The sequence below is a fragment of the Pteropus medius genome, unplaced genomic scaffold, assembly GCF_902729225.1.
Source record: "Pteropus medius unplaced genomic scaffold, Ma_sr-lr_union100, whole genome shotgun sequence".
Taxonomy (NCBI): Eukaryota; Metazoa; Chordata; class Mammalia; order Chiroptera; family Pteropodidae; genus Pteropus; species Pteropus medius.
Window position 1 is genome coordinate 28,990,455 of NW_024349519.1, and position 12,846 is coordinate 29,003,300.

At 57.4% G+C, this 12,846-nt stretch overlaps 2 protein-coding genes across 6 annotated transcripts; both read left to right on the forward strand.

Moving 5' to 3' along the window:
• Nucleotides 1-3: 3 nt before the first annotated feature.
• TRMT1 (tRNA methyltransferase 1) lies at nucleotides 4-7,497 on the forward strand. Of its 4 annotated transcripts, none has more exons than XM_039882764.1 (17): nucleotides 4-119; nucleotides 332-616; nucleotides 704-759; nucleotides 994-1,136; nucleotides 1,302-1,489; nucleotides 3,179-3,294; nucleotides 3,374-3,486; nucleotides 4,365-4,513; nucleotides 4,662-4,748; nucleotides 4,824-4,893; nucleotides 4,976-5,110; nucleotides 5,196-5,281; nucleotides 5,615-5,723; nucleotides 5,810-5,886; nucleotides 6,773-6,892; nucleotides 6,978-7,107; nucleotides 7,299-7,497. In XM_039882764.1, the coding sequence occupies exons 2-17, from the start codon at nucleotides 357-359 to the stop codon at nucleotides 7,446-7,448; spliced, it is 1,989 nt and encodes a 662-aa protein (XP_039738698.1). In that variant the 5' UTR covers nucleotides 4-119; nucleotides 332-356; the 3' UTR covers nucleotides 7,449-7,497. The 4 variants fall into 4 exon arrangements, with proteins under 4 accessions (XP_039738698.1, XP_039738696.1, XP_039738697.1 ...); XM_039882762.1 differs by having other exon boundaries at nucleotides 16-119; nucleotides 3,179-3,281; nucleotides 3,361-3,486; XM_039882763.1 differs by having other exon boundaries at nucleotides 27-119; nucleotides 413-616.
• A 1,402-nt stretch (nucleotides 7,498-8,899) lies between these two features.
• On the forward strand, nucleotides 8,900-12,814 carry LYL1 (LYL1 basic helix-loop-helix family member). 2 transcript variants are annotated; one of them, XM_039882778.1, is made up of 5 exons: nucleotides 8,900-9,088; nucleotides 9,375-9,541; nucleotides 10,491-10,843; nucleotides 10,927-11,018; nucleotides 11,860-12,814. In XM_039882778.1, the coding sequence occupies exons 3-5, from the start codon at nucleotides 10,512-10,514 to the stop codon at nucleotides 12,273-12,275; spliced, it is 840 nt and encodes a 279-aa protein (XP_039738712.1). In that variant the 5' UTR covers nucleotides 8,900-9,088; nucleotides 9,375-9,541; nucleotides 10,491-10,511; the 3' UTR covers nucleotides 12,276-12,814. The 2 variants fall into 2 exon arrangements, with proteins under 2 accessions (XP_039738712.1, XP_039738711.1); XM_039882777.1 differs by having other exon boundaries at nucleotides 8,900-9,541.
• The last annotated feature ends 32 nt before the right edge of the window (nucleotides 12,815-12,846 follow it).

Genomic DNA, 12,846 nt, shown 5'->3' on the forward strand with positions numbered 1-12,846 from the left:
CTGTTGGCTAAATTCCGCCACGTGATCCGCCCTCCCACCGTGCCAACATGGCGGCGCCCAGATCCTAATCCGGGAAATGTGCACCGAGACTTATTCGGTTCTCGGAGCCGCGAGAGAAGGTGAGGAGGGGCTAGGCGGCGCGGGTAGGCATCTGGACCAGGGGCGGGTCCACTTGAGGCTTCCGGTTTCGCAGGGGCCGGTCTTTCGAAGACAGGAGATAGTGTCAGCTTACCGAGGCCGCAGGGTCTCCTTAGCCTCTATTTTACAGACGTACAGGCCACCCAGCCCGGATACGCACCTCTCTGATCCTTTCTGTGCCTTCCTATTCCAGGCTTGGCGGGCGGAAGCTCCCGCGGATGTCCAGTGCAAGGATAGTTCTTTGGCTAAACCTGACTCTCCGCCCCTCCTGCAGTCTCTGTAGAGCTCAGTTTATAAAGGGGCAGCTCCAGACACCGGCGAATCCAGCCGCTATGGAGAATGGCACGATGCCCTGCGGAGAAAAGCGCCCACTTGAGGCCCAGGAGACGACGGTCACAGAGGGGGCCGCCAAGATCGTCTTTCCCAGCGCCAACGAAGTCTTCTACAACCCAGTGCAGGAGTTCAACCGGGACCTGACGTGAGCAGGGGGATCCGGGGTCCGCTTGGCAGAGAGCGGTGAGTCTGTGAAATGAGGGATTGTGCGCTGAGTCTTCGTCTTCCACAGATGTGCTGTGATCACTGAATTTGCTCGCATTCAGCTCGAGGCCAAAGGAATCCAGAGTGAGTGGAGGTTCAATCGCCTGGTGGGCGGGGGTCACTCAGGGCTCTCTCCCTGCCGGGCCCTCTCTCCCTTAAAGTCCGAAAAGGCTCCAAGCCACACAGCAGGCCGTGGGTTCCTTCAGCCCAGGGACTTTGGGGAAGACTTTCTTCAATGAATTTTATGTACTCTGAAAGGTAGGAGGAGGTTTCTCAGAGCTTTGGTAGTCTCTGACTTGTGCTTCTGGGTGGCTGCAGTCAAGGTGCCAGGCGAGAAGGACGTGCAAAAGGTGGTCGTGGACTTGTCGGAGCAAGAGGAGGACAAGGCAGAACTTAAAGAGGGTGCAAACGTGGCCCCTGGAGATCAGCCTCGAACAGCTGCCGTGGGGGAGATCTGCGAGGTGGGGCTGGGCATAGGAGGTGACAGCCCCAGAATACAGTGGGTAGTGGAGGAAAGAAGGCTCTTGGAGGGGGAGAGTTATAGGGGAGGGTCAGGGAGGACTCTTTGGGGCCCAGTAGAGGATGGAAGTATTGATGTGACTGGGGCTCCCTGCTTATTCCAACAGGAAGGCCTGCGAGTGTTGGAGGGCCTGGCCGCCTCAGGCCTCCGTTCCATTCGCTTTGCCCGAGAAGTGCCTGGGCTCCGATCCGTGATTGCCAACGATGCCTCTTCCCGAGCTGTGGATCTCATACGCCATAATGTCCAGCTCAACAAAGTGGCCCACCTGGTACAGCCCAGCCAGGCAGATGCCCGGTAGGTTTGGAGCAGTAGAGCCTTGCGGCTGGAAAGTGCATTCTGGAGGAAGGCTGCCGGGGGTCAAATCCCGGCTATGTCATACTCTCACTCTGTGACCTTGGGAGAGTGCCTTAGCCTCTCTGAGCCCCAGTTTCCTTTGCTATAAAATGACGGCAGTTTTACAGAGGTTGCTGTACAGATTAAGTGAGGGGTCATACTGTGGAACCCATGCTCAGTGCCAGAAATGAGTACCATTATGTTTTCCATGTTCGATTTTTTGTACTTTTATTCATTCAAATGGACATCCACTGCCTACTATGTGCCAAACACCATTCTCAGTGCGGGGAATGCATCAGTAAACAAAACAGACAAAAATCCCTGACCTCGTGGAGTTCATGTTCAAATGCAGGGGTCAGCAAACTACAGCCTGCAAGCCTGCAGCTTGTTTTTCTATGGCTTGCCATCTGAGGGTGTTTTTTTATATTTTTAAAGGTTTAAAAAAAAAGGAATATGCAATAAAGATCATATGTAGCCTACAAAGCCTAAAATATTTACTATCTGACCCTTTACAGAAAATAAGTAAAAAATATTGGCTTTCCTGACCTCATTAAAATCTAATATGAAACACAAAGGATAACAAATAATCATGACAAATAAGTAAATTACATAGTTAACCGGAGGTGAGAACTGCTCTGAAAAAGATACAGAGAGTACAGGGGATAGAAGAAGGTGGTGGGAGTGGGTCGCAATTTTAAACAATGTGGTCAGGGTAGGCTAGTTGAAAGGTACCATTTGCTTCCCCTCACCTGCAAAGGGAACAATATTGTTGCAAATCCACGGAGTCATTCTGGAAGATTATGTGATCTAGTTAATGTATCTAAATTGCTTGAAACAATGTCAGGCATAAATGTGCTACATTAGTACAGCAGGTCCTGGAATAATCTTTTTATAATGCTGATGAGAAAAATAAGCGCTTCCCAGCTGGGGCTACAATCTATGTGAAGCTGGCACATTCTCCCTTGTCGTGAGTTTTCTTTGGGGACTCTGGTTTTCTACCACATCCCAAAGATGTGCATGTGAGGCGGGTCTACATTGTCCCAGTCTGAGTGAGTGTGGGTAGGTATGAGTGGCCCTGAAATGGAAGGGCGTCCTGTCCAGGGCGGGTCCTGCCTGGGGCCCTGAGCTGCCTAGATAGGCTCCAGCCGCCTCTAAACTGGAATAAGTGGGATGGAAAATAATGATCTGACTTGTTTTTATTAATCTTTCTTAAATGTTTGTAGTGCTCACATTTATTTCAGCGTTTAATATTGAAAGTGTTTTGGGTCTTTTATTTAGACATTGGGTGATGTTTTTGTGACCAGAAATATGCTGAAAAAACTTAACTCTTGTTTAGATCTTGCTTAGCCTATGGTAAAATTGGTTTCGTTATGTGTCGTTTCACCTAAAGTCGCAGTTTTCGAGAACCTACGATGACATTAACTGTGTACTTACTGTATCTGCTGTTGTTGTTCCCATCGTTAGAGATGGGTAAACTGAGGCCTGAGGAGGAAAAGTCACGATGTTAGTAATGGCAAAGTCAGGATCTGAGCCTTGGCAGCTGGCCCCCAAGTTTAGGCCCAAACTGTCAAGCTGCATGAGTGAACGTGTGTAGCGGACAGAGCAGGGCCCTAATACAGGGGGCTGAAGACCTGGCCCTCTTACCCCTAGAATGCTGATGTACCAGCACCAGCGGGTGTCGGAGCGGTTTGAAGTCATCGACCTGGACCCCTATGGCAGCCCTGCCCCCTTCTTGGATGCAGCTGTGCAGGCTGTGAGTGAAGGAGGTGAGGCTGGGCTAATGCAAGGGTACAGAGCAGGGCTGGGGTGTTTGAAGGGTTCTCACTGTCCAGTCCCCCGCTGCAGGGCTGCTCTGCGTGACCTGCACGGACATGGCAGTGCTGGCGGGAAACAGCGGGGAGACATGCTACAGCAAGTACGGGGCCATGGCCCTCAAGAGCCGGGCATGCCACGAGATGGTGAGGGGCCCCCCAGCACCCCTTTCCACCCCCCAAACCTGCTCAGCTTCCTCCAGGCAGCCAGGGCCAGATCCATCCCAGCATGTTAATGACAGGCATGTCTTTAACCAGCAAAGTCCCTGAGAGCATGGGCTGTCAGTCGCGATCATTTGGGGGGCAGTGGCATTGCCCAAGGTATGAGTTCTGGTTATACCGTTCTTTCTAGTAGCCTCTGTTTCAACAACTTTCCTGAGTTGTCTTTTTTAAGGTGGTTTTTCTAGGTCTGGGTTCAAGTGCTAGCTTTGCTGGTGGCTTTGGGCCAGTGAAGTCTCCGTTCCAGGGCTCAGTTCTGGCATTCGTGAAATGGGCATGATGACAATGGCAACATTGGCTGCTGTGAGGATTCAAGAAGGCAGGGACTGGCTACAGCAACAGGCCGAGAAAGGAAGGGCTCTGTTCTTGTTCCTCTGTCCTCAGACTGGGAAACGCTGTCTTTTCTGTGTTACATTGTCACAGCAGCCCCCTGGCATGGAGAAGGCCCCAGCAGTTCTGCAGCACCCAGTTTTTTGTCCTCACTTCCTGTCGACAAACCTCGTGGGAGCGGGACCACGGGGCCTTTGGCACAGCACAGGGCACACTGGCGATGCTAAGCGGAATAGGTTCCATTTACTGGACTTGTGTGTTTCTTAATCACTTAGTGCTCCCAGCAGGGCCACAGAGATAGAGACTGTTGCGATTTCACAGATGAGGGAAGTAAACACTCACTTGCCAAGGGTCACACAGCCAGGACACTCAGGGGTGAGCTTAGAACCCAGGGAGCCAGCCCTGATCTTGTGCTGTGAGCACCTTGTGTGCAGGCTGGGCTGATGGTTGCCACTCACCACATACCCCACCCCCAGGCCCTGAGGATTGTCCTGCACAGCCTGGACCTCCGTGCCAATTGCTACCAGCGCTTCGTGGTGCCACTGCTCAGCATCAGTGCTGACTTCTATGTGCGGGTTTTTGTTCGTGTCTTCACCGGCCAGGCCAAGGTCAAGGCCTCAGCCAGGTTAGCAAGTCAGGGACTGGTGATGGGTTGAGAGAGGCAACAGTGCCTTTCTTTGAGGTGGGGGGCATGGTCCTTCCCTGGGGAAATGAGGGCGGAGGCAGCCCGAGGGAGGAGTTGGGGTATGATGATCACCCCTGTCCCTCCACAGCAAGCAGGCGCTGGTGTTCCAATGTGTGGGCTGCGGGGCTTTCCACCTTCAGCACCTTGGCAAAGCATCAGGGCCCTCTGGTGGCCGGTGAGCAAGGGTGAGCCAGGAGGGAGGTGAAGGGAGCATCTCAGGATTGTCACCTGACTACCTCTCTCTGTGCAGGGTCAAGTTCTCTGCAGCCTGCGGTCCCCCTGTGGCCCCCGAGTGTGAGCACTGTGGCCAGCGACACCAAGTAGGGCCAGGTCAGGGTTGGCGAGGGGTCACAAGTGTTCTGATGGTCTTGCTCCCTGCCCATCTGACCCATGTGTCTGCAGCTCGGTGGCCCCTTGTGGGCAGAGCCTATCCATGACCTGGATTTCGTGGGCCGTGTCCTAGAGGCTGTGAGTGCCAACCCCGGCCGCTTTCACACTTCGGAGCGGATTCGAGGAGTCCTGAGTGTTGTCACCGAGGTGGGGGCCCAGCAGTGACAGGAAGGGGGCTCGCCTGTGCCCAGCTTCCTCTGCCCCACAACCACCCCATTGTCCCCCCTGGCAGGAGCTGCCAGACGTGCCTCTGTACTACACGCTGGACCAGCTGAGCAGCACCATCCACTGTAGCACACCCAGCCTCCTGCAGCTGCGGTGAGAGCTGGGCCGGGGAGGAGCGGAGCCTGAGTGCTTGGTGCCCTGGGCAAGTCAGGCCTCTTTTGGGCCAGACTCCCCCATAAAATGGAGATCAGACATCACTTACATCCAGCGTTTCTTGCGTACAGTGCTTAGAGCAGAGCTTGGAGGCCAGGAACCCTGGCTAGTGGGACAGTCTCAGTATTACGATCGCTGGCATTTCACCACCCTTGTAATCACCATGAGATGTGTAGCCTGCCTCACCAGTCCACACAGTGCGACTCACACCCATACATGTGAGCACTGGCTTTGGGGTCCAGCCTCCCCATCACAGCCTCTCTTGGTCCCTAGGTCAGCCCTCCTCCACGCTGGCTTCCGGGTCTCGCTCTCCCATGCCTGTAAGAACGCTGTGAAGACAGATGCCCCTGCCTCAGCCCTCTGGGACATCATGCGCTGCTGGGTGAGGGCTGGTCGGACCAGATGGGGGTGGGAGGGAAGGGAATGGGTGGGCTCAGCATCCCCTGTCCTCTGACCTTTGTCTCCCAGGAGAAGGGGTGTCCGGTGAAACGGGAGCGGCTGTCGGAGACCAGCCCCGCCTTCCGCATTCTCAGTGTGGAGCCCAGGTAGGGATGCAGACACAGCGACCACAAGCTGGCCACTCACATATGTGCAGATGACATAGATGCTCCTTACATAGACGATGCACATTCTTCAAGTAAGATCCAGAATCCACCTTCGCCCATCACTTCTCCCCTGCCTCCTCTGCTCCCACCTTGGTCTGGCCCTATCACTGCTCACCTGGACCAGTGCAGTCACCTCCGCCCTGGTCTCCCAGCTCCCCCACCCCCAGTCTGTTCTCCCCACAGCACCCAGAGGCGCCTATGAGCATGTGAGTCAGATCATGCACCCACTTTCTGCTCAGAATTCTCTGGGGCTCCCTCCTCACTCAGTAGAAACAAAGTTCCACCTGCCAGCCCTGCCCCTTCTCCCTGTCAGCTTTCCCTCATTTATCCCTACTCTCTTCCCTCCCCTCCTTACTCAAACTTACCAGGCACAGCCCCACCAAAGGGCCTTTGCATGGGCTGTTCTCTACCTGGAGTGCCTGTCCCCAGGTTCCCTGCCCCCTATGACTCTTCCCTCACCTCCTTCAGGTATCCCTGCCTGCCCTGTCTTGCATTGCACCCCTTCCCCCGTCTCTCCAGTCCCTCTACCTTTCTCTCTTCTCAAAACTCTTATCTCATGCTCTAACACGATAAGATTTGCTGATTTCTGATTTATCCCACTGTTTGTCTGTCTCATGCACCAGAATGTCAGCTTTACCAGTGGCAGACTTCAGGCACACAGTAGGCACTCGATAAATGTTTATTAAATGAATGAGAGAATCCTGAAACTGGCAGACACAGTTGTCCCAGGTCACATCGAGCTGCACTGAGGTGGGCAGGTCTCGTGGGCAGTTGGTTGTGCATATCCCCGTGGTGGCTGCCCCTCAGCCCCACCTGCCTTCCCCAGGCTGCAGGCCAACTTCACCATCCGGGATGATGCCAACCCCAGCTCTCGCCAGCGAGGACTCAAGCGCTTCCAGGCCAACCCTGAGGCCAACTGGGGCCCCCGGCCCCGTGCCCGGCCAGGGTGAGTGAGAGGGGTGGCAGTAGGGCTTGGCTGGCTGGGGGTGCAGGGTTCAGATGGGGTCCCAGCTGCTTATCTTCCCGTACAGGGGCAAGGCAGGGGGTGAAGCTATGGGGGACAGGCGCAGGCTGCTCCAGAATAAGCGAAAGGAACCAGCTGAGGACCTGGTTCAGCGGGCTGCCCGGCTTAAGACATTTCCTTGCAAGAGGTTCAAGGAGGTGAGGCCCCCACACATACTGTAGCACACATGGGTTCCCCTCCAAGCAACAGGGCAGGGCTAAGGGGCAGGCAGGGCTGGGAGAACTGGAGATGGGCAAGGGTCTGGGAGTGAGTTCTCCATCCAGGAAAGGAACCCCATGGAGGCTACCAAGCTCCAGGCCGGGGTTCACACCCACTATCCTCCCACCAGGGCACCTGTCAGCGGGGGAACCAATGCTGCTACTCCCACAGACCCCCAACACCCGAGGCCACTGCTGAAGCCACCCCCACTAACTGTCTAGAGACCCTCAACCAGAACCCACCTGGGCCTGGGGCCACCACTGGTCCAGGTGTCGACTGAACTAATAAAGAGACATCACATTATCCTGACTATCTTTTGCCGGAATGCAGAGGCTGCCTGTGGTCTTTCTGTTCATTTGTCTGTTTTAACTCCCTGGGGAAGCTCTGTGCATCTAGGGGTTGGTTTATTTCTGCCTGACTGAGTTTCTGTCTTGGGCATTGTGTCTGTATGAGGGGGTGGTCTGTCCCTCTGAAGCAAGAGGCACTTTGGGACACCCTGTTGCTGGTGCCTGTGGTTCCCTAGGTGGCCACGGGGCGGCAGCCGTGCGCTCGTGCCCGCGGGGGCCTCTCTCCTCCCATTACCCTCATCCCGCCAGCCCCTGCCAGTCCCCGGCCCAGTTGGTGGTCTCCCGGACACAGGCACGCGAGCAGGCTAGTGCCAGCAAGCCCCCTACGTGGCCTCACGCCGCCCCCTCCTCGATGCCTGGTTTCTCTGGCCCAGCTCCCCTCCGGGCCAGTGGCGGAAGTCAGACCGGAACCAGGCGCCTTGTGCATCCGCTCCAGACCAGGTGCTTCCTGCCCTGTGGCCCCTCGGGTGGGGTGCACATGGAGGCACCAAGCAGGCTGCTGCATCCTTCCCCCAAGGGCAGGCCTTAGCAGCATTAATGGAGAGGACTGGGGCAGAGTCCTCACCCTGCCATGTGGTAGCTGTGGGACCCCAAAGGCACCCTTTACTTTATTCCATCCACAAGAATAAAATGAACCTGATCCAAGAACCTGCCTTGTAGGGACATCAGAGTTCGTTCAGCGTTTAGAACTGGACCTTTGATTCCCTGGGGCAGTGGGATGGTTGGTGATGGAGTACTGGTGTCACCTGGTTCCTGGGAGGATGGTGGTAGTGTTGGCACTGAGTGGCTGCTGAGGGCCTGCCTGGGGGCTCCTCCAGTCACCCAGATAGAAACAGGGCACAGTATGACTAACCCGGGTGAGAGAGTGCTGGGGATTTGGAACAGTCTTGTCACTGTTACCTAGCTGTACTCGGGGCCCCTCCTACGAGTCTCCATGTGGGTCTTGAGTTTCACCACCATCTAGGACATTTACCTAACACCTCTTTATCGTCATCCACCCTGAAGTGGCCTGGCTTGGAGTTGTGGGCCAGGGACCACCGAGGTGGGGCTATGTGGTCCTGTGACTTAGAGGACCAGGATTATAGGGGCGCCTGTTGGAAGGTTCTGGCACCCTAGGAAGTCTCCCCCCGCTGTGGCCCTTCCTGTCACCCTCCTGGGCCTGGAAAGGTAGTATGGATAGCACAGTGGGGACCCAGGACACCTGCCCAGACTGGACACTGAAGATCAGATTATCAGAACTGCCCTCAGGGTGCCTCACTCGGGTGGGGGTGGCAGACAGGCCGGGAGGGGCCATGTCAAAAGAGGAACCAGGCAAGGGAAGGAGAGGAGGAGGAGGAGGGGGCCCCAGGTCACGAGGCCCCAGCAGGGCCGGAAAGGGCTCTCCACCCCATCAGCGCAGACACGGCTGGTGGTGGTCAAAGCTGCAGGCCAGATTCAAGCGACACAGGAGGCCACTGTTTTCCTGCCTCGGTTTCCCCTCTGTGTGCATCTGGGCACCTCACTCCCAGCTGTGCACTGGGACCAGGTCCTCAGAGGGCCAGGGTCCCTCCAGTGACGGAGGTGGGGGAGGAAGGTAAGGCCCTCAGGGGTGACAGCCAGTCCTGACCACAGGGGGCAGGGCCTGAGGCCGCTCTGAGATCCCCGCCTGCCTGTTTCCTCCGGGGTCAGCCCGGCTCCTTATCAGTCTCAGCCAGGCGGCCAGGCCCTTATCTGTGCTGGCCCAGCATCCTCCAGCCACTGAGCCCAGGGTGAGAGGGAGGAAACCAGGCCATAGGGGGCGGGGAGAAGGTGGGCTGGCCCAGAGCCGCTCACTTTCCCTCGAGGGACTCACGCTGCTTCTGCTACCTACCGCTGTTGAGGCCCCAAGGCGCCCGGGAGCCCAAGAAGAGGTGAAGCCCAGACAGGGCAGGGGCACAGAGTGAAGAGGCTGGATGGAGCAGGGCCACGGAGCCTGGCCTGAAGCCGGAACCACATCCTGGCCCTGACAGAGCCAGGGCACTCATCAGACAGTGGGACCAGCGCCGGGGTAAGAGGGGAGCGGCCTAAAGGTGGGGGATCCCCAATCCACCTACATTCATTCATTTGTTCCTGCCTTCATTCATTTATCTGCAGGAACCCACTAAATGAGAGTGGCCAGGCTAGCTTCCCCAGGGCCCAGCCAGGGAAGACGGGGCAGAGGGACGAGATATCCTCAGGGCTGCCAGGACACTCCTAGCCATAAGGCCAAGAGTGAACAGACACATCTAAGCAGAGTGCAGAGATGGGGGTGGGGAGAGTGTGGGGGGTCACCAGGGCCAGAAGGGGGGATTAAAGGCATGACTTGTATTGGGCAGTGTGGGGTCGCATTTAAACAGAAAAGTGCTGCAGTGGGGTCACAGGGTTAGGGACATTTTTACTTAGGGGTGGTGGTCACTGGAGTGATGATGGAGAACGTTCAGAGTCTGACAGGGAAGCAACGGGAAGAGCCTCAGGGTCCTAGCTGAGGGCCACAGGGTCCACCTAGGCAGGAGAGGGGCGGTCAGTGGTCAGAGTCAATCATGGAGGAATTCCAAGGTCGCACAGTGTCAATGAAGGGCGTCGGGATCAGATTTGAAGGTTAGAGGTCATCCTGGGAGTCTCAGGGTCCGGCATAAGTTCCCTGCCTTACCCTCCACTCCAGGCTATAGATAAGAGAGGATTCTGGAAGCAGGGAATTGCTCAGAGGCTGGGCAGCTGAGCCCCTCATGGGTCACATACTACTCAGAGACGGCACTGCTGGGCTCATTGCTGCACAACATCTCAGCGGGCACCTCCTGCCCTTGTATCAGATCCTCCTCCCATGTTCTGGCAGTTTCTGTGCCCACCCCTCCACCAGTCTTGGCCCCCACCACTATCTTGCCACCCCACCACTTTCCTTTCCATTTGAGGGCTCCGTTGGGCTAAGGGGGTATGTGGCATCTGATCCTCTTCCCCACTGGCTTCCTTCCCTTCCACAGGTGAGCACCCCCTCGGGGTCCATGTGCCCGCCCCAGGCCCAGGGAGAGGTGGGCCCCACCATGACTGAGAAGGCTGAAATGGTGTGTGTCCCCAGTCCAGTGCCTGCCCCACCCCCCAAGCCTGCCTCGCCTGGGCCCCCAAAGGCGGAGGAGTTGGGCCATGGAGGTGCCTCCTCCTCCAGGCTGCCCCCTGGGGTCCCAGTAATCAGTCTGGGCCACACCAGGCCCCCAGGGACAGCCATAACCACCACGGACCTGAGTGCCCTGCGGCCCCCACTGCTGCAACTCTCCACCTTGGGAAGTGCCCCGACCCCTCTGGCCCTGCATTACCATCCTCACCCCTTCCTCAACAGGTCAGTGGGGGGCTGGGGCCTGGGGGCAATCCAGGGCCAGGGTCCTTGCCCACAAGGCATTAGTGACCCATGAACCCTTACAGCCTCTACATTGGGCCGGCAGGACCTTTTGGCATCTTCCCTAGCAGCCGACTGAAGCGGAGACCTAGCCACTGTGAGCTGGAGCTGGCTGAGGGTGAGTGTGGGTTTATGTCTGCAAGGGGCCCACGTCTGTCCCACACCTTTCCACAGGGAGAGGTGCTGCTGGTGCACACAGACACACACAGAACAGCCCACATGGGCTCAGCACTCACCTTACACCCAGGCACAGAACCACAGTCTCATACAATCACAGCCATCCAACAAGCCACAAAGAGTCCTTGCAAAGAGCATGCCACAGGGGCCACACAATGACAGCTCCACTCAAAAGCACAGCCACCCAGGAAGCAGCCACAGGACAACCACCATGCAAGAGACTTCCATGGGACCACAACCGCACAAAAGACAGTCACACAACCACAGCCACTTAGGACCATGGCCACACAAGAGTCAGCCACACAACCGCAGCCATGTATGACACGGCCACATGGCAACGATCACACACACCACAGCCATTTAGACAGACCACGAGTCACACAGCCACCTGAGACACGGACAGGACCACAATCACAAAAAGAATACCTCTCAGGCCCACGAACATCCCGGGCCACACACAGGGGCCCATTAGAATGAGGACTACAGGGAAAGTTTCCCAGACTGGCAGCCACAAAGAAACATTTCCTTAAGGAACCTCAGCCAGTGACATAAAGGTACAGACAGAGGGTACAGAGGCCCCAGCTGTCCTTGTCTAGATGGCTGAGGGTGGGGGGCGTCCAGGGTTGCTAAGAGGCAGGGGAGCCACACGTGGATCCCACACGTGGATCCCTTAGGGTGGAGAAAGCTCTAGCTCACTGCCTGGGCGGAAGGGTGCTGGGTGCCTGAAGTGAGGGCAAGAGGGGGCGCCCTCTTGGCGCCAACTCTATCCCTTCTATTCCCAGGGCACCAGCCCCAAAAGGTGGCCCGGCGTGTGTTCACCAACAGCCGCGAGCGCTGGCGGCAGCAGAACGTGAACGGCGCTTTCGCTGAGCTCAGGAAGCTGCTGCCGACCCACCCGCCCGACCGGAAGCTGAGCAAGAACGAGGTGCTCCGCCTCGCCATGAAGTACATCGGCTTCCTGGTGCGACTGCTGCGAGACCAAGCGGCCGCTCTGGCCGCAGGCCCCGCCCCGCCAGGGCCCCGCAAACGGCCGGCGCACCGAGGCCTAGATGGTGGCGCCCGCCGTGGGCCTTGTCGCCGGGCGGAGGCGGTGGCGCGTCCACAGCCTGTGTCCCCGTCCGGCCCCGACAGCAGCCCCAGTGGGGCGGCCCGGCCCATCAAGACGGAACAGACGGCTGTGAGCCCGGAGGTGCGGTGACCTCTGAGGTGTCGCCTCTAGCTGAGGGGCACTGGGAACTCAGCCCAGGGCCGTCGAGGAATGGGCGGACCACGAACTGGGCCTGCTCTGCAGCGAAGTCTCTCGGAAAGGGACCAGTGAGGACGTCTCCTTCAGGGGAAAGGGCCAAAGGTCTGGAAAGGCGACTGTCGCCCCTTCCCGTCCCCTCACCCTGTAGACCCTTTTATCACCTACCACCCGCTGGAAGTGGCCTTGCCCACATTCCCCTCCCGGAGGTGAGGTCCGGGAACCGACAGGGTCGAGCGGTCATCGGACCCAAGCGGTGCCTCTTTTTTTGCTGGCTGGAGTGGAGAGGAATCCCCGAGAAGTTGCGGGGTGGTGGCGGGGAGCCTTCCTCCTCTCTCCGGCGCCCCCTCCCGGAGAATCAAGGATACACACGCCTCGACTGCGTCGGCAGCGCCCCTGGCGCGTGGAAAGGCGCAGATGCCACGCGGTGCGCCACCTCACCCAACCCGACCTGGCCCCGCACGATTGAGTTAACGAAGGCTCAGGCGCTCTTGCTTTTGTTTTTCTTTATTTCTTTATTTCACAT